This window comes from Ischnura elegans, chromosome 10 (genome assembly GCF_921293095.1).
Source record: "Ischnura elegans chromosome 10, ioIscEleg1.1, whole genome shotgun sequence".
Lineage (NCBI taxonomy): Eukaryota > Metazoa > Arthropoda > Insecta > Odonata > Coenagrionidae > Ischnura > Ischnura elegans.
This window is the reverse complement of record NC_060255.1, coordinates 92,931,862-92,953,974: the sequence shown is the minus strand read 5'-3', so window position 1 is coordinate 92,953,974 and position 22,113 is coordinate 92,931,862. Positions and strand designations below refer to the sequence as shown.

General features: G+C 38.4%; 1 protein-coding gene across 1 annotated transcript in view; it reads left to right on the top strand.

The window, feature by feature from the left end:
* Positions 1–434: 434 nt before the first annotated feature.
* LOC124166758 (aldehyde dehydrogenase, mitochondrial) overlaps positions 435–22,113 on the top strand; it is a 30,493-nt gene continuing 8,814 nt past the window's right edge. Inside the window, exons 1-7 of the mRNA XM_046544432.1 lie at positions 435–698; positions 847–951; positions 6,371–6,511; positions 7,698–7,944; positions 14,066–14,253; positions 15,266–15,415; positions 20,241–20,378. Coding sequence (XP_046400388.1) covers positions 582–698; positions 847–951; positions 6,371–6,511; positions 7,698–7,944; positions 14,066–14,253; positions 15,266–15,415; positions 20,241–20,378 — 1,086 coding nt within the window. The 5' untranslated portion in view covers positions 435–581. The remainder of the gene's footprint in view (positions 699–846; positions 952–6,370; positions 6,512–7,697; positions 7,945–14,065; positions 14,254–15,265; positions 15,416–20,240; positions 20,379–22,113) is intronic.

Here is a 22,113-nt window from a genome sequence, read left to right as displayed (position 1 = left end):
AAGTAACTTGGAATTGACTATATTTAGCGATCAAAATGACTTGCAGTTTGTAATTTTATTACATTTAAATTTGTATGCGGTTACTTTTAGGGGAGGGCGGGTTAAATCATAGCAACCTAGAGGCTGTGGTTAAATGCAATGAATAGATGTTAGATGCAATTGAATGAAATTTTTATTATGGTTGGAACGAAAAAAAAAACATCCAAGACTCGATCAGCGGCCGGATAAGATAGCTGCAAAACGAAAATGATTTACGTTGAAGATTTGAACTATAAATAGTGGGTATAATAGTGGCTTCGTTGACTTTTTGCATTCGAAGCTGTTCTCAAAGTCTCAATTATGTCATACACATATATTAACAAGTTTTTTGTTTGTATCGTCTGTATTTCTGTTTAAACTGGCGCTAGAATCGCCGCCATCACGTGACTTCACCAACACGGCGAACTCGCGATCGACTGGACTGGACGAAACTGCTGTTGATACGTAGGTACCTGTGGAGATCAGTCGATCAGTGGAGATTGTATTAGAGCATAGGAAGAGGGAAAGCTGTTGCGGCCGAAGGTGGACATCATTTGGTAGTCATGTATAAGCTGATATCCAGGTTAGGAGTGAGAAACTCCCTCCGAGTTAACAAAGCGGGAATTGCTTCTGCATCTTTACCGGCGCCTGTCACAGAACCAGAAATTCGGCACACCAAGGTAGGTTGTGATATTATTGCTATGTTATGTAATGTCATTCTTTCTAAAGAATTTCTTTGGCTGGACCAATGATCAGTGTACTATTGCTGCTATTTGGTCTCGAATAATCTTCTCTTGTAATTAGTTGGTTATTTTCTCTATCCCCTAGATTTTTATTAATAACGAATGGCGTAATTCTGCTTCGAGCAAAACTTTCAAAACGATCAATCCTGCCACTGGTGCAGTAATCGCCGAGGTCGAGGAAGGAGGAAAGGTATGCCCTTATCTTTATCCCCTTTACAGTGCTCTTTAATTAAATTTCCTTGTATAGGTTGATGTATAAGCTGTGATATGATTTCTGCGCCTATTTCTAAAGCCTTTGTCTGGATCGGCGCTTGTTTCCTTAACTACTGATAATATTGAGTGTGTTCTTCCCTATCAGCTCTGCCGCACACGGCACACATGCCCGTGTTTTCCAGTGGTCAGTCATTGTTATCTGCTGAAGATATTAATTTATGCTACTAGCATTTAGGTTTATTTTAAGCTCTTGTTTTGAACCGTTGTAGATAGGTGTTAATGAAGCCGGAAAAATATTTGAAACTGTAGAATTAATTTAAAATAATCATGTTATGCCATTCCCCCGTGGAATGTGTCCTAGTGGCATATTATCTGATTATTATATGCCAATCAACACACCCTCTCATATGCTGAAGAACATCTGTGTCTCCGGAAATCAACGATGTAATAGAGATGGCTAGAGTAGTTTCATTATATTTATTCTCTTTCATCATTTCTAACGTATGAATCATTTTTGGAATTTACTGTAATCTATAGTGAACCCTATCATGGAGCTTTGGTGTCATTTAAACTGGCATGCGTGACCACAGGGTCCAATTGGATAAGATTCAAATCTGGACAGAGCTGTAATCACTGCATGGTTACTTTGATATTCACCTTGATTCCTTTCAGTGATGTGTAGAATTTTAAGTGAAAATAATGAAAATAGTTGTGGCAATCATGGAATTACGTGTGTGATTAAATGATTGCCTCAGCTTTGTGGTGAATTGCAGGCGATGTTTACAAAGGAGCTGCCCTACTCCCGTAAATTGTGGTCCTTCAAAATGCCTACGGCTTACAGTCTTGAGATATGAAAGTGCAATGAATTTGATTTGCATATCATGATGCTAATGGAGACCTTGGGGCTTTCTATGGCCATTAAAACTTGCTCATTATAGAAGTGCTACCTAGTCATGGGGAAAAACAGTTGCACTTTCCTTTGAATGAATGGCAAATATAGATCCCCACTTCTGAAGGGTCTAAGCCCCATCCTTTATATATGCCCCTTATCAGTGGTGTCAGGAGCGCAGCTAGGAATTATAAGGCTGGGGTGGGTTTAGGTGCAACTATAAGTGGGTACCGGGGTAATTAACGGCGTAATTAGGTACCGGGGTGTGTGGGGGTATGGAATACCCACCAGGATAATAGGTAGGTGCGAGATTAATAAATTGCGGAATTTTAAGATAAACGGTTCAAAATGGTAAGTTTGACGGCATTCAGAGGAATATTTAATTAATCCTTACACTCTTCTATTAGTAATATTTAATAAATTAAATAAAATGGATTAAACTTAAAAATTTCTCTGAGCTCTGAGTTTTAACCCCCATCACTCCCCCTCGCTTGAGTGGCGTAGCAAGGGGAGATCTGGTGGGTCTGGACCTCCCCCCGAAATATAAAAACACAATCATTTTCCTTCATGAAAGAAAACAAAATATTGAAAATCGTGAATTTACAAAAGATTTCTTTAAAAAATGTTTTTTTTTTTTCGATTATGGAAAGTTAAAATTAGTTTAAAACCCATTAAGTAGTACCTTGTTTTTAAAAAATTTTCCCCCTGGTTTTGGACCTCTCCCCCCCCAAACGAAATTCCTGGCTATGCCACTACCCCTTATGGGACCAACTCTTTCACTTCTATACATTGGTTTCACCCCTATGCAGAATGTAACCTTGGTAATGAAAGGGGCCGGCCGGATCACGCCTGTTAGGACACTTCAGGAATATTTGTCGTTTTCGGTCCAAGGCAATTTCAGCCCTTAGGGTGAGCCTTTCTAAACCCACCTGTCACCCAATTCTATATTGCTTACCAATTACTTTAGGTAATCAATCAATAACAGTAGAGGAAACAATATCAGTTGGAGGTAAGGCTCAGTCAATTTTAAGAAGGACACCCAATAATGTTTTATGTTTAGACTTGAAGGAGGAATAAAGTGCATGATGGAATATCACTGCATTCTGCGGCCATGCCTTCATGCATGATTTATTAAACTAATTCAAGTTGCTGTTATAAATTTTTCCTTATGTCTTAATTTTTATTACTGTAATATCTAATACTTCTCTACTTTATTACTTTCGACAAGTTTATCCATTTTAGTTCCCTAACGAGTATACAATCATGAGAAGTAATTGTTTTTATTGATGTGGTATTTTAGTCAAGGGCAGATCCAGGAATTTTTTCTGGGGGGGGGGGGGGGGGTCAGGGCTCAAGGGTCTGACAGGCAAACGGTCTGACAGGCAAACGGTCTTCTCATATTTGAGATTAAAAACAAGATACAACAATTATTGTATGAAATGTACTTTTTATTTTCTCATAAAAGTTATTAATATGAAAATAATAAGCTAAATGTATAATATCGTCAGTTTTCTTTAATGTTTCTTACTGAAGATGTCCAATACTCAATCAATACCATGTGCATAATGATTACCGGACCATGTTATAAATTTCATCTATATTTTTAGTGTCTGCAGGGGGCATGTACACCCCCCTAAATCCACCTAATGATTGTAATTGTTAAATTACCATGGAATATATCAATTAGTATATCAATCATTCATTTTGGGGGGCCTTGACCCATAATCTTTATGTATGCCCCTGCAATAACCCATAGAACTGGGATGAAAGGGTGAGTGAAAATCATGGTCCACCCATGGCGAATGGGTCATAGCACAAAAGGCTGTCAATGTGATGGAGTCTAGTGGAAAACACTGCTGGGCAGGACGTGGGAAAACTGTGCAACCTCGAAAGTGACAAAGGTTGCATAAACTTTTCTCGGGATTCCGCACGGGTAAGGTTTTGTAAGAGCGATGACATAACGTGTAGATGCACCAGATATATCAGCAACTCTTGGAATAGAACTCTTAAAATAATTATGATTGCCAGAGCTAAGTCTATGCTGGTCCACGGTCCTCCGCAACTACAATCGGGACTCCACCAATCCCGCTCCTCCTAATGCTGACCTTCAATGGTCACTTCAAATATTCAATCAGTAGCCATTGAAAATGGGTAGCGAGTCTGTACTAGGGCTGTGCGAGACTCTTGACCATCCGGAGTCTTGGCGGTCGAGACAAGAATTTCATTTCTTGGCATTGTCGGGACGAGTTTCTTGGCGCGGCGAGAGTCTCGCCTGAGTCGAGAGTCTTGACGAGAGTCGAGAAGTCTCGCCCCTTCGAGATTACTTCGATCCCGGTTGAAAAGGCAAAGTTGTGCATATTCAAAAGATCTTGATGTAGTTTACAACCAAATTTGAGGCCGTATCCAATTATTTTTATGCCTTGTATGATACATAAGTTGAGATTAATGCTTGAAATGAATTTAGTTAACTGTTTAATTTAGTCGTTACTCTCTGTAAATTTTACTTCTGGCTTTTATTCATTAAAATTTTTCATTAACTGATCCAAAACTAGCTTAAGTTAATTTTGCTTGGTGATTTGGGGATCCTGTGAGCTCAGGCTCAAATCCTCGCGGTGGCAGAGAGTTTTCAGAGACTTCCCGATCCCTGCTTTAATGTTGTGTGGAGGATATTTCTAGAGCAATACTCCATCCATCGGATGAGATGTTAAGCCTTGGTACCATTGGCACCTTTCGTTTAGAGCAGGGTAATGCAGACGCCGGGTTTCTCTCCACCCTTCCCCCCTTACCTGTCCCTCATGGTACAAATGACCTCAGCTGTCGGTCGCCTCCTCCAAATACCATACCATACTTGTTAATTTTTGTGAGAGCCAATGTGTTTGTATTTGGGCACAAAACTTGTCCAAGAGGCAAAGGGGAAAATAAAACTGTACCTAAGAATGCAATATAGCAGGTTAGTTGCGCAAGAATACATTGAGTAGGCCCAGTCAAATTGATCCAAACAAGAGCTGGGTTGAGTGGATCGGCTGCCGAAGTTTCTGAATGGTCCCTTAGACGAGGATACATTAGACAAGAACTCAAAAACAATGTTTGCAATGGCATGAATGGTTTTACGTTGAGCATCAGGAAGGGGGTTGCCAAAATCCTGACTGGTGGTGAGAGGAAGGGGCCCAATCAAAGTGACTTTTCTGTGTAATGGACCAGTTAATTCGACATTCCGTCGTACACGGGGTTTGGGTGGAATGGCAGTTAAAATTTTTTAATACCCTCCCAGATGAAGATACAGTAAAACCTCTTTACATCGTAATGGAGGGGACCAAAATTTGGGCAATTTGATGTGTGGAGGTTCACTATAGAGAGGTTTCAGTGATAGGCACCATTTTTCATATCCTTGGGGATTGAAAAACAGTACTGTCTTTTAAACCATTGTATTTATGTGTTTAAACACACATGCATGCATCATTGAACATATATTTATTATTTAATAATTACAGAAAGGGAACGCTAACGCATGATTTTTACCATGATTCGAGATAAAATTATGTGATCTCTCTCAATTCAACAGTCACTTAAAATGATTAGGATAGTTTGATATCTTTTTCTTATTTACTGTTAGGTATGCTCTCGTATTGAACAAAATGGCCACAACTAATGATTAACGTGAAAATTATAGCATGATAGGGTATATAAGAAAAAGAGAGAGTGAAACATTTATTGCTGAAAATGTCATTCCATGCACGTAATCGCGGCTGCATTAATGGTATCTAGTGGTCTCGGTATGATTTGCTGAGGTAAATAGGCCGTCTCGGAGGTGTCTCCTTGGTATTGTAAGTGGAAGTTTTACGATATAAAGAGGTTCACAAAAAGAGGTTTGCCTATAAATTTACATGTAAATCTGACGGGACCGAAGGAGTGGTATGAAGTATGGAGGTTTATGATGTAAAGAGGTTCACTACATTGAGGTTTTACTGTACTTGATGCAGTACAGTTACAATGTTGGGTATGGTTTGTGAAATATTTTTTGACCCAGCATTCAGAAATATGAGGAGTATTACAATAAAAGGATGAGACTCAACTGGAAATTGAAACGGTTGTTTGAATTGAAAGTCCTGTTTGTAGAGACAATGTAATTTATACAAGGTGGGTTTGGGGTACATTAGCATGCGAAGGAGGTCCAAGGATGCAAAAATGGAAGAGAAAAGAATTTGTAGCAATTTTAAGTTGTAAATGCTTCATGTTATATTATTTAAAAGTAACGACTTTTTGGTTTTTTTATCATTTCATTTTTTTCGTAACTTCCCAACTCTGGTATTATGATGGTGGACTTAAGCACAAGTTTTAAGGATTTTAAGGCTCACCTATACATTAATTATACATTTATATTTTCCATTCAATATCATTATTCCTGGCTCCAGAGAAGTGGTTTACAGTCTTTGTGCATACATGTTTTCAATCTGAACATTTTATGAGTAGCATTAACATCGGTGCTCTTTGGCTTCCTTTCTTTTAGGCTGATGTTGATCTTGCTGTTCAGGCTGCGCATGAGGCATTCAAATTTGGCAGCCCTTGGCGGCGAATGGATGCATCCGACAGAGGTGTTCTTCTGAACAGACTAGCCGATCTCATTGAAAGGGATAGTGTGTATTTGGCTGTAAGTTATTAATAGTGTCTCATATTAATATTCATTGTTCTGTTGGCTGAGAAAATTTTACCTAGAACATGGTCAGGAAAAACAAATGGGCTGTTTCACCCAAATTCTCCCAGGTGTTTGCTCCTAGGGTCTCTGATTTCAACCAAATGTGGCAAATCCCCTTCATTTGATTATAAAATTAAAACCCCAAAGTCTTTGGTAATGCACACAACTACAATATAAAAATAACAATTATAACAAATAATAATAAATACAATAATAACAATGACAATTTTACAATATATTACAATTTTTTGAAACGGCAATTTGACGAAAGCATCTAAGTGTTATATCTCCTGTGATAAGGGGGATATAAAAGCATTCAATGTCTCAATTCAAAGATCTTGAATTGTAGAAGATTGTTAACAGATTGTGTAATGAAAGTTATACATGTTAATATTATTCATGACATTCAAGTTTTCTAATCCATATTTGAAAATGTAGCTTCCCCTTCTTTTCATCTTATTTTTTGTGTGTTTTACGTACAATACTCCTCTAAAATTTGGTAGTGGTAATAATTTATTTGAGAAAAAGGAAATCTTTGAGTGAAGCAGTAACGCTGGTCTCCCACCACAGTGGCATCGAACTCTTTGCATTAGAAACCGTATCTCCATTAATAAGGAAGATTAATATTCATGTTTTGGCCCATTGTAAAGAGCTTCTATTGAGAAGGATAATGTTTTATTTTACAAAGGCTAAACAAATCCATTGTTCCGTCAATTTTTTGTAAATACTAATTTGTATTTACCACTAGTTTTTCTATAAAAACAGCCTTTTGTACAAGTAATTTGCCTACTTTGTCTCTTTCATGGAACCTGTCAAAACTCCCGTCTCACCTTTAAGTAAACAGGAGAAAAGCAAAAGAGATAGAATGAACGTCACTTAAGTCAATATATTCATGAATTCATTGACTTTTCAGAAGACAGTAATCATTTGGATTCGTTGATCACTGTACTGTATCAATTGTAGATGGATGGAATTGGAAATGTGGGAAAAGTCAGGAAAATTCAAAATGGAAAGTTGGTAGGAACCCTGTTAACAAAAAAAAAAATTGCTTAACACGACATATCTCCAGTGTTAAGCTAGGATTACCTGTCTATGGACAGAGAAAGTTTTTCAATAATTTCCTTTTTTCCTTTTATTCTAGTCTCTTCTTACCATTGACAATGGGAAAACATTCTCTCAGTCGTATGCAGTTGAAGTTCCTGGATGTGTGAAGACGTTGAGATACTATGCTGGATTTGCCGATAAAAATCATGGGAAGACTATTCCAGCTGATGGTGACATTTTCTGTTATACCAGACATGAGCCCGTAGGAGTATGTGGCCAGATAATTCCATGGAATTTCCCTTTGATGCTGTTGGGCTGGAAAATTGGGCCAGCTCTTGCTCTAGGTGAGGGATAAGTGAATTTTTAGGGGTAAAGGAAGATAACATACATAACAATCCACACACACTTGACTTCATGGGCACGTCCTCTGTTCTCCAAACAACTCCATGTTTTGGCAAAAATTATCCCAAATTCCTCTAAGTGACTTCATTCTTCATTATGTTCTTTGATATTGGCATATAAATATTTATGATAAATCTAAATTCGCAATCATGCCCTATTTCATTCTTACCGCTCTTAACTTTCAAAAAAATGGCCATCGCTTGGTGGAAAGCATGGCCGTTTCATAAGATTACATAACGAACTTCTCATATGCTCCTTCCTGTTCATGAAAGACAAAATTGGCTTCAGTGGGTATGCGGTTTAAAATTGTATTATCTGTGTTAGGATACTATGCTTATGTTGGAGCACAAGTGCTTGAGTGATTAATTAGGCAACCTGAACACCACCATCAAATATGGCAAGTTGGACATATGTAATTGTTTGCGGTTCTGTTGTTTTCAAGGACCAATTAAGATGTTCTTATTATGTACTGGAGACTAACCAGATTGTGAAGGAATACTTGCAAGAATTCAAAGCATGGGCATTGCGATCATGGCAATTCTTTTGTTTCTACTAAGAAAGAATTTTTTATGCAATTTCTAATTTCTTATTTATGCAAGCTCCCAGCATCAAGAACACTGCAAAAATTAGAGGATGTGCACTTTTCTGAAATATTTCATCACTGAGAGAAGTTAACGGCCGGTCACCATCAAACTCGTGGACAGTTGAAGTGATGGGATTAAGTTTTCAAAATCATATTTTAAAAATCACTATCTAGCCGCTAGATATACTGCGGAGATGATTAAAAAACTTTTTTTTAGCCACACCCAGGGTAATGGAGGTGAATTTGGGGGATATTACGGAGTACACCCGATGTCTGATTCATTCCAGCCGAATCGTAACTTTCTGCCAAAAATAGTCTTTTTTTGTTTTAAAACATAAAAGAAATTTATTAGAACTATGGTGATGCTATTTTAAACGTCAGTATTAGTTCCAAAGCTATGGTGGCAAACTCGAGTTCCCATAATTTAGATTATGCAGCCTGCATGTGAGGTCAAGAATTTTATATCCCATTGTGAGATAGAGTTTGGGAGAGAACAGAAACTCATCTTAGATTTGCGCAAACACAATACTTACTAAACTATTGGGATGAGTTCTTTCTGTACTCAATGTGTGACACCAGCTTCTGATGTTGGCGGAATTGGGCTGGCAGTAAATGTTTTGTTAGAATTGTAGGGCTTCTGCTGATGACCAACTTAAGGCTGGAAGGCGATACTTGGTGGAACTTGGTGATAGGAAACATAATGAAGACACACTTTTGTATGTTCCACAGGAGGTTTAATTACCGACCCAGATTTCTACAGTACACTATGTCATACCTTGATAATGACATAGTGTACTGTCGAAACCTGGGTCGGTAATTAAACCTCCTGTGGAACATACAAAAGTGTGTCTTCATTATGTTTTCTGCTGATGACGTTGACGGGTTCTTTCTGTGTGTAAGGATGGCAATTAAAATTTGCTGCTGCTCAGGTAGTTTTCCATGTTAAAATTATGTTTTTAGCCAAAATATTTTTTTTTTCAACATTTGCACTGGTCATTTTATAAATTGGAAGCAAGAAATATCTTCAAAAGTAACAAAAACTTCAGTAGCTGGTAAAAATCTGTAAATTATACAGATAATTTATACCCTGTTTGAACAAATTATTATGACTTGAAATCCATGTTATGAAACGATGAGAGTACATATAAACTATTTAACCATTGTAAGTATCCTTATGTTTCTGAAGCAGTTATGCTTATATATTTGAACCATTTCTTTCTCGTGGCAATTTACTTTTTCCCTCCCAGAAAGCTTAAGCCCGATTGAAGATCCTGTCCGGTGCTATATAATCAAATATCTCTGTAAACAAATTCCTCTATAAACAAATTCTTTTTTTTGAAGTAGAGAAATAAATATGGTTGAAGAAGTATCATTTCATGAGGAGTGATAAACATTTATATAATCTCCAGTACAGAGTTAAACTTACTCAAAACATCATGAACTAATTTACATGGGATTAACACTAGAATGGTCGGGGGCAGTCAATCGACCATTCACATATTTCTTTCGCGCACCATTTCATTATTTTGCGATTAATGATGTTGAGATTTTTTGACTTTTAATATTTTGGAACAAATAATGTGAACATGAAGTTATTTTTGGGGGAAAGATTCAAGTCAAGAGAAATGCCAGCTTTTACCTACAGTGCCTGCTAGCGGTCAGTGGACCGTTTTTGTATTTAGTACTGTCATTTAGCTCTCTTTGTCGATTCCTGTTGTCAGTTTCATCGAGTATCATAGGGTGCACTTTATCAAACATGAAAATTACTCAAGTTTAACTCTCATGTCTTCAAAACAGATTTTCACGTGTATTTTACAGTTTACGTGAAGGAGAAACACACAAGCTAAACCAAGGTATGTTACATTGTAAAGAGTCGCTACGAAGTCTACTAAGTATTCTATGGGCAGTGATGAACAATCTTTTAGATGAAATTCATTGTTGCATTTGTGCATATCTGCTGCCAACCAAGCCAGGCATCGCCGCACCCCTGCTACTCCTGCGTGCTGCATAGCCTGCAGGGCTGCCCATGGGTGCCTGGGGAATACCCTTTACGTAACATGTTACAACTTGTATGGCGGTCCCTGCCTCATCATAGACCATCCATTCTCTAAGTTCAGTTCACACTGTGGACATTCGGTTCACCAAAACTGATGATATTCATGTAGATCCTCCAATATAAACTAAAAATTTGAACAAATTACGTGAAATTTTTTTTTGTGCTCAGTTGATTGAAAGAAAGAGATTTATTCCAGTTTAACAAAGTGTAAACATTTTTCTAGATTAGAGCTGTTGAAATTTTCACTGGTTGTGTTGTTTTTTTCTTCCCATAATTGATACTGTCTGTCACTCAGAGGCATTTCTGGTGATCGTTATCAGTGTCAATTACATGATCATGGATGTTTTCAGCCTTCCCAGTCAACTCGTTCACTTGCACGCAGTATCGTTTTCCCGTGTTTGTCGTTTCTTATGGTTTCCTTCAATATTCCTCTGTTCTGCACGTTCCTAAGATACTGTATAAGCGTGTGTAAGAGGCGCACACGTGTAAGAGGCGCACCCCTATTTTGAGCATCGGAGCTATGAAGAAAAAAATTTTGCGGCATTTTTTTAAATACTATCGCGCGGTGTTGCAGACAGCGGTACGCCTGGAATTTCGACAGTTATCGATCTTTCCTCTTTCAATATAAATTAAAAGAGGAAATTTTGATAACTGTGGCGGTAATAGTGGCATAAAAGGGAGTAGAAAGATTTCCGATCCTCTCTTCGCATACGCCGTTGCTCTACGATGCTTGTCCTATTCACGAAGAATTTTGTTTAAATGCTCTCGCAGGAGTATTGCAATAGAATTGCAGCCGTGGAAAATTTTAAGGCAAAACACGACAGGCACATAGCATGAACCTTCCCAAGAGCTTGGACAACAATCTCAGCGCCGGGGTTATCTCAGCGCCGTGGGATAATAACCACGTCGTAGATTTAACAGAACCACACTCGGCCCTGCATCAGCCAATGCCTCTGCCGTTTTTTTCCTTTGCGAAACCCCACAGGAAAATAGGAAAACATCAAGTTACAGGGGAACAATGGAAACGTGTTTCATCCCTACCCCGTCTCACCAACTGACCTTGATCGATCTCCCATTTTATGGAGGCCAAATGCTAGGTGAGTCATCTACTGAGCCCGAAGACATCTCGATAGCTTTCAATAATTGTATGATACGCACGTGGTTCAAAAGAAAGAAAGAGATGTAACGCGACGCATATCTGACAGAATTTGAGTTTTTTAAGCTCTAATTGTTTGGCACAAAGATTTATAGTTACAACAAGGCTACTAATATTCAAAATAGTCCAAACAGGACAATTTCGGAAGAAACAAGCGTAGCATAAGCGCATTCAAACAAGACGAGACGGACTGGAAATTTTAGGCAACGCAAACTGCGTATATCACTTTGCTGCGCCTTCGCCCCTTCGCTTTGAAGGCAACGACGTCACATGCAAGATCGGACGTGTTCTTCCTGTGCTCCTTCGCTCATAGCCTCGTAGCTTGAAATACGGAGGGGAGGGAGCGCGCTCCTTCCCCTCCATATTTCGTTGCTTGCTTCGAAGACTCTTCGCGCTCCTTCCCCTGGACCTCTCCTTCCGCGCTCTTCACTTATAAGCATTTCTAATTTCTTCTGTCCACAATTTAGTCCAACAATGAACACACTCGTTCGAATTTTTTAAAGTGCAGGTTTTGGCACCAATATAATTTTCAGTTGCAATAATCCTCATATTAGCGTCTGCAGATGATTTTTGGAAAATCAGGTCCTCAGCGTAATGGAAATCACTCGGCAAGACAGATATTGACTATTGACCAGGTATGTCATTCAAAAATACGCGTTTCTCTACGTTTGATAACCGATTACTATATGCAGTATAAATGCCGCGGGATGCCCACTCGTGGCAGTAAATTTAGCGCGCCCTCCAGAGCGAAAAACCCCCGCCCGATCTTTTCCATGTTCAACTCCGGGGTACCGACGTGACGGCGCGATGCTTACAAGAAAAGCAAGCAGGAGCATTTTAAAAATACGTCACTAAGGGAGAAACTCCCCTGCCTACCGCTTGTTATTTACCTAGGATTACAGACGACTGACTCACACTGAAAACCAAGGACACTCAGTTCCCCTTAGACTTGCGACCGGTGAAGGGGAGGGGGGAAGATAAGAAGTTTGTGTAAGAGGCGCACCCTCATTTTCGGCTGCAATTTCTCGGAAAAAAGGTGCGCCTCTTACCCGCGCTTATACGGTATTTTCTACCACATGCTGTTTGAACTTGTTTCAATATATTTCTGGGTCAATCGGCACTCCCTATTACAGTCTCATTGTCCCGTCGTGCTTGATCTCTAGAAGATATCTTACTAAGATGCTCAAGTTCAACTCTAGGCTCAGAGGATCGATAAAATCAAAATCACTAGGACACATTCCAAAAGCATTCTTTTCTATCTTCTTGAGATTCATCTCACTCCATAATTTCAGTCACTTTATCCAAGCGCTGTCTCCTTTGATGTCTCGTAGTCTACCGTGCCTTGTTCTTGTATCATTGATCTCTCCATATTTTAGGTTTTCAAAGCACTGTTTGTCATAGGGTGACAATAGTTCCGCCTGGATTCCACCAGGCGTCTTCTGGTCGAAGTGCTGATATCAGCATTTTGCACCTCCTTTGCTCCTTGGTTTCTGTCCCAGAAAAATCATTTATGCATTTTTTTATTTACATGTGCAAAAATTAATGTTTTTCTATGTTCCAGGAAAAATTATTTCAATTTTACTCTGAGGTATTTACACTCTCTCCCTAATACACGTGTGATTGCCGTGAACGTTATCAGAAAACTTGCAAAACGTGCTCATGAGAGTGAGGAAATACACACATACCTTGAGATCAAACTTGTAGTGTGTTGAAACAAAAAAGGAAAGATAATGGCAGGCTCTTTCCTTTTTTGTTTCATGATGAAGGAGTTCCATCATGTTTTGCCTAACACGATTGAATTTGTTGTGTGTTATTGTAATGCTATATTGTGGTGCGAGTGTTATAAAACGCATGCAGTATTATTTTTTTAACGATGCAAGTGAGGCTTATTGTTATTTTACATTAAAATTTTTTTTAGGTGAAATTAATATTGTTTGTAGTGTCCAATTTTTTTTCCTTACACTGCGCCTAACCATAATACATTATCAGAACACTTCTACAGTCGTTAAGTAAAAATTTGGAGGGAAAACGAACGAAGGAGTGCAATAAAAGGGCAAAAGACCAATTGACCACTGGCGGTCATTATAGGTATGCGGCTTGTCCCGGTCGTTCTAGTGTTAAACATGGGGCCAATATATGGGCACCTTGAGTACCTAAGCTTTAAATGATTCAGAGTAGTTGATTTTTCTCTAACAATTATACAAAAACATGCAGATGGTTGAATAGTAACTTTATGTTTCATATTATGAATTTTTGGCTCCCTTACAGGAAATGTGGTTGTGATAAAACCAGCAGAACAAACCCCATTGACCACCCTCTATGTCGCTGAGCTTTGCAAAGAAGCTGGTTTTCCTCCTGGAGTTGTGAATGTAGTCCCTGGATTTGGGCCTTCTGCTGGTGGAGCTATCGTTGATAATCCTTTGGTTGATAAGGTCTCATTCACTGGTTCCACTGAGGTAAGAGTTATTGCAATCTCTTTCATAACATACCTGATGATTCTCTCACTCATCAATATTCAGCCCAAACCACTTCAAATGCAGCCATAAAAATTTCAGGATATATTTCTTGTGTCATATTTGTATAGGCACACTACCTAAGGATTTTTCTGAAAAACAATTCTTTTGGGCTGTTTTACCCCCGTTAATTTTTTGACTTCCATAGCAATGGCATTGAACTCAATGCAGTTCTTTTATATCTTGCTATTTTTTTAAATTTCTCCCTCTTTTGAGAATGGTTGCAAATGTGTATTATGTATTGAGTGGAGAAATGAATGCTGTAATTGCTGTTGAAGTCTGTCATAAAAAGTTATGTTAAGTTCAAAATATGGCTTATTTATGCATTAAAATTTATCAAGAAGGAAATGCATCAATATTTCAATGTCAGTTTAAGAAATATTTGTGTTGGAATTATAAATGAAGCTGATGTCTTGCAAAACAAATTGCAGCATTAGTCAGTGACAGAAGTGCAAAAAGACAAAACTAGATTTATTAACTTACTAATATCAATCATTCCATCAGCAATTGATGAGATAGATATAGTTTGAATGGAAGGTAGGTGTAGCACTTTATGAGGGCTCCTTGTTGGAGAAAATAGTTCGGTAAATTTTGGCATACGTATTTGAAGTCAAGGTAGATGTTGACAAGGGCCTATCTCTAGGTATAGCTGGGAATTTTCAAGATAATAGTACGTATTTAAAATTTGATATTATTTGTAAGGAAACCTGACTGGTTAAGAAGGTTATCACTTCCGAATGTTAATCCTCACTAAAATTGGACTGTAATGTTTGTTTTGAAGAGGAAAATAACTACACATATACGGACTATAGGTTGACCCTTTTTGGCCTATGTCACGTGCCAAATTGACAGCCCGTGCAGCTGGCAGACTTTGTTGACCCCATCTCAAGCTGGTGTTTTGATGTACCCTGCACGAAATGCAAAAGGAGTTCAGTTGTTTTTGTATTCATTTCAGGTTGGCTTGCATATTCTGCGGAATTCCTCCTCCTCAAATTTAAAAAGGGTGACGCTAGAACTTGGAGGAAAATCTCCCAATATTATTTTGAAGGACGTAGACATGAAATTTGCTGTTGAGAGCTCTCATCAAGGTCTTTTCTTCAACCAGGTGAGGTTTATCTTTTAACTCCAGGAAGGCTGGAATTTTGCATTACCTGCAAGGATGGGCATAAGCCATTTTGATCCCATTAAGTTTTCTAGCATTTTATACATTTCTGACGTTGAGATATCCTATTTTTTTGCCATATTTGAAGAATTCAAAGTGACTTATGTCATGGTGGAATGAAAATAATGCAATTTTTAGTCAGACTCAAATGTATGGAATCTATTAATAATTTAGGCAACTTGCAAGACAGGAAAAACTCTTCTGTTGAAGGAGAATATTCAAGCTGATTAAAAATACAGTAGATTCCGTTTAATGGGTCCACCGGTTACTTGGGGCAGCCGCTTAATTGGGGCAGATCTTGAAGAACAGAACCCAATAGAGGAATATCCCAGAGTATTCTCCGCTTAATTGGGACAGCATGCCGCTTTATTGGGCCATGAGTCGGCAACACAGACTATATACTCGCGACTAAATTAAAATTTTTTGTTTTCAGAATACTGTTTTTTTTTATATTTTCCTCCTCTGATTTACTCTTATTTTTCACATATGTTCCTATTCTTGCCCTATTTTTAAAGCTCTTATTGTTATACTGTGTGCAAGAGGATAGGACTTTTCTTTAATAGGACTTAGTAAAAGAGGTTCATTCAACGTCGCCAAGGCTGTGAAAAATATTTTTAACTAAATTGTTATAATTCTTTAAAATTATAATAAATTAACTAAGCTTGCTGATTTATTGATCAAATTAATAGTTCAATAAACTTATGTTGCATTATGAACATTCTTTAGTCATCTTTCCATCATTTCAGCATTTGTTTTTGCCCATATACAGGATAGTTCACCTAATTGAGGCAGCCGCTTAATTGGGGCAAAGTGCACAAGTCCTGGTATGTCCCAATTAACTGTAATCTACTGTACATATTTCAAATATTGCTCCTATGTATTCTGATGTATCATTATTTCTTTAAATAATTATATTTAGGTTTGCATCAGTGGAAAGTAAAGAAAGGCCTGATGGAAAGGTTATAGATGTAAATTACCTACAGCCATCATATTAGACATAATTTTCATTAATAGTTCTTTATAAGTAATTATGTACAAACTTTGTTCTCTGTATGTATTAGTATGATATGAGTAAAAATACATAAGTAATAACTACCTAATATGTCATGGTTTCAGAGGAGTAGGACTTAAAATGAAAAGTTAAATTTGATCTAGAACTTGTTGTATGGGTCAGAATGACTCATCCTGTTCTGCTGGGCATCCGGTTGGTTTAGTGACTAGAGTGTTGGTTTCCCACCTTTTGGGTCCAGGTTCAAATCCCAGTGGCGGTGGTGTAGACTGCCCGATCTCTCTGCTTCTGTGCTTTGCGGAGGCTCGGTATTCTGCGACCGGGAAAATCGGGAATAGGGTGGTTCCCTATTATTTTTTTATTGCCTAAATTGAAAGATTATTACTCCTGAAGTACACATTTCATGCTTTTAGATTTTTTAATGACGATATCTATTTTTCGCGATAAAATGAAAAGTGAAAATTTTCAAGCACGCGAAAACGCAACGGCTAAATATGAATGCTGGGGAAACTCCGCGTGAGATCATTCTGCTTCCCGCATTCGCCATGTGAGGTGACCTTGGAATGAGGGTATGTGCTTTGTTGCGATGCAGGCTGCTAGAAGGTAGCAGAGTACCTTGCTAGCGGGTAGCGCTTGGCTTAAATAAGGATTATAAATACCTAATCAAACGAAGGAAACTTTCCGACCATAGGCAGTGGTAATAGGTGATCATTAAGAGACGTTTCCCTGAGCTCTGTGCCTCATGCATGCGTTGATAATCTCCGACGATGTAAAATTCCTATCTCCTCGAATAGAATCTAGGTCCCTGTGACGTCACGTGGAGTGGAATCGCATGGGCGCCAATCTGCACTTTTTCAAATGCGGTTAAACTTGACCATTAAAATTCGTCTAAACTGGGATTTCTAAACCCAAGTAATTTGTATATTATGAATGCACTAATGGTGGGTAACGAATCGCAATCAATGCCTTTGGTTTTCTTTGATGAAGGAAACTACCCTATTATGCGTGAACTTTTAGTCCCTTAAATATAATATTTATAAATATAATATTATTTAAAAGTATTGAAGTAATGTTGGGTGTTTTAAAATTCTCATGTATTGCAGCAATCGCGTAATATTAATGTGGGATTTTGTATAATTTCCCTGGAAAACCAGGAACTATGCATGAATCATGCTACTGTGATTCGCTGGGCATCCTGAGAGGGTGCATCAAGTGTTCTTTTCAGCCTTCCATCCAGCGAAGGACGGGTTGTTAAGCTGTGGTTTCCTTTGTGCCTCTTGCTAAGAGCAGGCTAATACCGATGCCAGATTTCTATCCACCCTTCCTTCCCAAACCCGTCCCTCATGGCACGAATGTCCTTAGTTGTCAGGCACCACTTCTGAATGTCAAATCCATCCTCTGAATTTTAAATGCTTTAAAGTGAAGTCAATTAATATAACTCTTGACCACTTACTAGTATTAAATATTACATAAATGTTGTGTTCTTGCTACTGCCGGATTAACGTACAGTGCAGTCTCGGTTATCCAACACATATGCAGCTGTGGATTAGTAGGATTATTGAAAGTGCTGGATTATTGAAATCGTACAGGAAATAGACATCGTTTCTAAAAAAAATTTAAGATATAATTTTGCAATGAAATACATAAAGTGATGTCAACTTTCCTTACTGCTTAGAGTGCGAGTCCAGGTAGATAAACGAATAAATAATAACCATTATGGTCAGTAAAGATCATGTAGCAAATACTTCATGCAAATTATGATTTGATGAATTCCTACGTACACAATAATAATACAAATACTTACTTTGTATTGAAAAGTCTTTTATTTAAAACTGACGTAATAATATTAGGCGAAGGGAGGTCGGCAGTCCTGCACAGGGGCGTAGCTAGGAATTAAGGCTAGGGAGGGTTTTAGGCGCAACTAATATTGGGGTTATGGAATATGGGAGGTGCGGGTGCCCTCCCCTAGAAAATTTTTAAGATAAATGGTTAAAAATGGTGAGTTTTGCGGTTTTCTGAGGGATATTTTATTAATCCTTACTCTCTTCTATAAGTAATATTTATCCAATTAAGTAGAATGGATTAAATTTTAAAATTTCTCTGAGTTCTTGGGGGGGGGGGGGGTTTATCCCCCAAAATCCCCCCTTACTGCACTACAGGCCCTGCACATTACTGGAGGTGTAAGATTAACATAAGGCTGGATAACAGAGATTGCACTGTATGTGGGGGGCCTGTTAGCAGATAAGCAGTGGGGTCCTGCATGTGAAAAAAGTTTAGGGGTTGCTGTAGAACGGAGAGGAAAAACTATCCGTGTCTTTTGGGCTTCATTGTTAATGACCTACTTTGTAGTGTTTTCAAAGGCCGGTTTATGGAGGAAATTTGAAATAAATTCAAGTGAAGCACTTCAGGAAGAAATAGTTACACAGTTTTAGGGTGTTTTAACAGATATTATCATGGACTGGTTGCCATCAGAGGCATAGCCACAGGGTTTGGAGGGTGGGGGGGTTCCTGGTTACAGCCCTTGAGCTTTTAAAATAAGCACCTTAAACCCCTCTTTGCCCTGGGGTGTTTTCCATGCATCCTGGAAGGGCCCCGAAATCTTGGATAAACCTCCCCATTTCAAAATCATGGTTACGTCACTGGTTGCAATCTATCATTTTTTTTGCAGGATAAAAGTAAACTGTTGCCCATACACTATTGAAATTGATTTTAGTTGTTTGTTAGCTGCATCAATGTCTTACTTTGGAGTTTACACCTCCATTACGTATTGCATATATATATGTGAGTGTTTTATTTTTCATCCGAATATGTTGTTGATTGTCCTGCATTGTTAATTTATCTCTACCAAGATCATTTGGTTTCATACCACAGTTACTTTTCTTGTTTCCACAGTAATATCAATAATTTTTTAATTATTTTGAAGGTGTAACTGACCTTTCTGGTGTTCAATTGTATGGCAACTAAAAGAAGTAGCAAATGTTTGGCAAATGTTTCCAATCTCGCTATGCCTTAAGTATGGTGGTATTAACATAAAGGCAATAGATGAAGTGAAGTACCTAGGTGTTACGTTAACCTTGAACCTCTTGTGGGGAACACATTCAAGGAATATTTGTGGCATAGCCCTGAAGAAATTAGGATTTGTCAAGCGTATTGAGGGAAGATTTTTGGATAAGAAAGTAAAAGATAGGTGCTATTTTGCACTCGTCCGACCTCACCTTGAATATGCAGCAAGCACATGGGATCCGGTGGAGAAAGACTTAATCCGCAAACTGAATAAAATACTAAGGAAGGCTGCGCGGTTCGTCAAAAATTGTTGTGGGCATATGGACAGCATTATCCAGATGTTAAGCGAATTAGGCTGGGAGCCGCTGGAGACTTGGAAGCTGCACACTGGGCTTCGATTGTTTGGACAATTGAGAATGGATATCTTTAAGAACGACACAGAGAACATAATATTAGAGCCGCACCACATTTCCAGGTCTGACAGAAGCGATAAAATAAGAGAGATATTATTCCAACTGGATAGAAATGTGAATTCCTTTTTCCCTCAAACCATGAAGGACTTTGATAAATGCTATTCGTAATTTTGTTAGAGCATTTCCTTTTAATGTGCAAATGGCTGGTGTCCTAACAACCCCTGCCACACGCCTTTTAGGCAGCTTGCGGGGTAGTATGTAGATGTAGATGAAGTGAAATAATTTTATTATTTAAGTTGGGATATGTAAGACTAATCAATTTTGGTGTTTATTTTTTGATCAGGGCCAAGTTTGCTGTGCTGGTTCCCGCTCCTTTGTGGATGCCAGTATTTACGATGAATTTGTGGAAAAGAGTGCTGCTAGAGCCGATAGGAGAATTGTTGGGAACCCATTTGACCCGAGAACTGAACAAGGCCCACAGGTAAATTCTTCATCAATTCTCAATTTGCTGTGGTGAGAATTTAAAAGTCATTTTCTCATCAAAGTTTTCAGTTCCATGCATTCCTCTCCACAGAAAAGAAAAATGCTGTTGTTTTTCCACAGAATATTATTCCAAATTTTTACTTTTGCCTTGAATGTGTGCTTTATAACTTGTCAATCAACTTTTTTTTACCATGATGTAATGCATCAAATATTTTAAAAATCTTTTTTACATGAAATTTTTTAAATTAGAGTTTCCATGACAACATTATAAACTTAATTTGACAGATTTATGTGATTTTATCTGCACATCACGTTCATTTTTTGCTTAACGTATCTGTAACTAGCAAATATTGTTCAAATCCTCAATACCAGTTTATTCAGCAAAATTTTCTTTTGAGGAAGCAAATACGTAGCCAGGCCAAAAAAAAACTGTTTTCTCTCAAGAGCACTGGTTTGGCTCCAAGAAATTTAAAATTCATCCCAAACATGAATTGTGTGGGATTGCATAGCTTTGCTAGCAGTGACATCACTACTTTGCAAATCAGCAATGCATGGTGGTAGATATTGAGAACATTGAAGGTAGGATTTTCTTTTGGAGGAGGCAGTAAAAAGTGTCTGCCATGGTATTACATATTGATCAGGATTTGAACACACTGATGCTAATAAAGTGGGAAAGTAGTTTAAAGAGGATGTATCACTGTCACCCTCTCTTGACTCTTCAGGTTTTTTATTCTTTCACGACATTTCTCGTTTAATAATTTCACTATCATCATGAAAGTTTCAGGATGTTTGGTGGTATTTACTGGTGTCTTGAATATAATTGTTCATCATTTAATTTTTGTTTTTCTTTTTGTTTTGCCATTGGTCAACCACTTCCCCTACCACCCTTCAACCTCTCGACCATCCCCTCTACTTGGCTGATCTTAGGTGTGATCTGTAAGAACTAGAGATGTGCGAATAGTATCCGCGAATACTCGAATACCTCGAATACTAGAAAGTATTCGATATTCGAGGTTTCGAATAGTTATGCGAAAAGTACCGCCTCGAATACCTCGAATACTTTGAATTTCGCGTAATACACTGTCGCACGCACGTCGTTGGTAGTTGACTCGGAAAAATGTAGAGAACTGTAGTCATTTACTGCTCGCAGCGCCGTTTTACGCAAGTTGACGAATTACATCAAATTCGTGGATTTTAGCGGTGAAAAGAGTTCGACGAGGGGAACCGAAAATGGTCGGGTGAAAAAATCCGAAAATCCCCGATTCCCCCCCACCAGGAGAACCTCAGTGCCGTGGGATAGCAACCTTAGGGCATTTCCCACGATCCGCTATCCCCCTCCATTCAGCACTCGCCTCACCCACTCTGAAGCTTTCCTCTTCTCCGAAATCAAAAGGTCCCAGCTCGCGCAGGGATCGTATTACGAAGACCCCTGCTTCGAAAAAAAGATCGAGTTACGAGAACAATAAAAACGTGTTTCACGCCCTCCCCCCTTTCCTCACCCACTGACCTTTTTCTGGCTACCTGCTTCGAAGTTCCCCATTTCTGGAAGTCAACTGCTGTGTGAGTACCGTGGGATACTTACATTAGCGCATTTCCCAAGATCCGGTATCCCTCTCCATTCAGCACTAGCCCCCCCTCTAAGGCTTTCCTCTTCTTCGAAATAAAAAAAAGGTCACAACTCGCGCAGGGATCATATTACGAAGACCTTAGCTTCGAAAAAATACCAAGTTACT